This window comes from Malurus melanocephalus, unplaced genomic scaffold, assembly GCF_030028575.1.
Source record: "Malurus melanocephalus ecotype Western Australia unplaced genomic scaffold, MMel_1.1 scaffold_4030, whole genome shotgun sequence".
In the NCBI taxonomy this organism is placed as follows: Eukaryota; Metazoa; Chordata; class Aves; order Passeriformes; family Maluridae; genus Malurus; species Malurus melanocephalus.
In genome coordinates this window covers 313-1,129 of record NW_026627262.1, presented here as the reverse complement: position 1 = coordinate 1,129, position 817 = coordinate 313, and the positions used below count along the sequence as shown (strand labels likewise).

At 63.4% G+C, this 817-nt stretch overlaps 1 protein-coding gene across 1 annotated transcript; it reads right to left on the bottom strand.

The window, feature by feature from the left end:
- Positions 1–6: 6 nt before the first annotated feature.
- Positions 7–602, bottom strand: MRPS24 (mitochondrial ribosomal protein S24). Its single transcript, XM_057389212.1, has one exon. It carries the CDS (start codon positions 539–541, stop codon positions 170–172), a length of 372 nt encoding a protein of 123 aa, XP_057245195.1. The 5' UTR covers positions 542–602; the 3' UTR covers positions 7–169.
- Positions 603–817: the final 215 nt, after the last annotated feature.

Below are 817 nucleotides of genomic sequence, written 5' to 3'. Positions count from 1 at the left end.
GGGCATGGTCTGCAGCTCGAGAGGGATATCCCAGACCATATAGGAGGTTTACAGATTTATAGGTTTATTCTGACCCTACAGATACTAGTAGGGCACGTGGGTGGGCACGGTCTGCAGCTCGAGAGGGATATCCCAGACCATACAGGAGGTTTATAGGTTTATTCTGACCCTACAGGTATTTGTAGGGCACACGGGCGGGCACGGTCTGCAGCTCGAGGCGCACGGGGCACTTGTAGAAGTGGCCCAGCAGGGTCTCGGTGTAGCCCTGCAGGAAGTAGAGCTTGTGGGGTGGCAGTGCCCGGCTCAGCAGGGCGCAGATGACCAGCAGGTTCCCCCGGCGCTTGAGCACGGCCTGGTCGGCCATGAGCCCTGGGAAGGTGCCGTGCAGGAAGCGCCGCAGGAACGCGTCCTCCACCGCGCGCTGCGCCGCGCCCGCCCCGCCACACAGGTTCCCTGGGGACAGGGACAGGGACATGGCGCTGGCACCGCGGGCACAAAGCATGCGGGGCCGGCCTGGGCACAAGGGACACGGGGGTCCCATCCCTGGGATGTCCCAATGGCCCAGCCCCGGGATGTCCCAGCCCTGGGATGTCCCAGTGGCCCTGTCCTAAAACACTCCCATGTCCCATCCCCAGGATGCCCCCGTGTCCCATCCCTGGGATGTCCCAGTGGCCCTGTCCTAAAACAGGACTCCCATGGCCCATCCCCGGGATGTCCCAATGTCCCATCCCCAGGATGTCCCTGTGTCCCATCCCCATGATGGCTGTGTGCCCTGCATGTCCCTGTCCTCACCATCCCCAGATGTCCTCTGTGTCCC

Coding starts and splice junctions, on each gene's coding strand:
- MRPS24 (XM_057389212.1), bottom strand. CDS start 541: ATGGGACCCCCGTGTCCCTTGTGCCCAGGCCGGCCCCGCATGCTTTGT.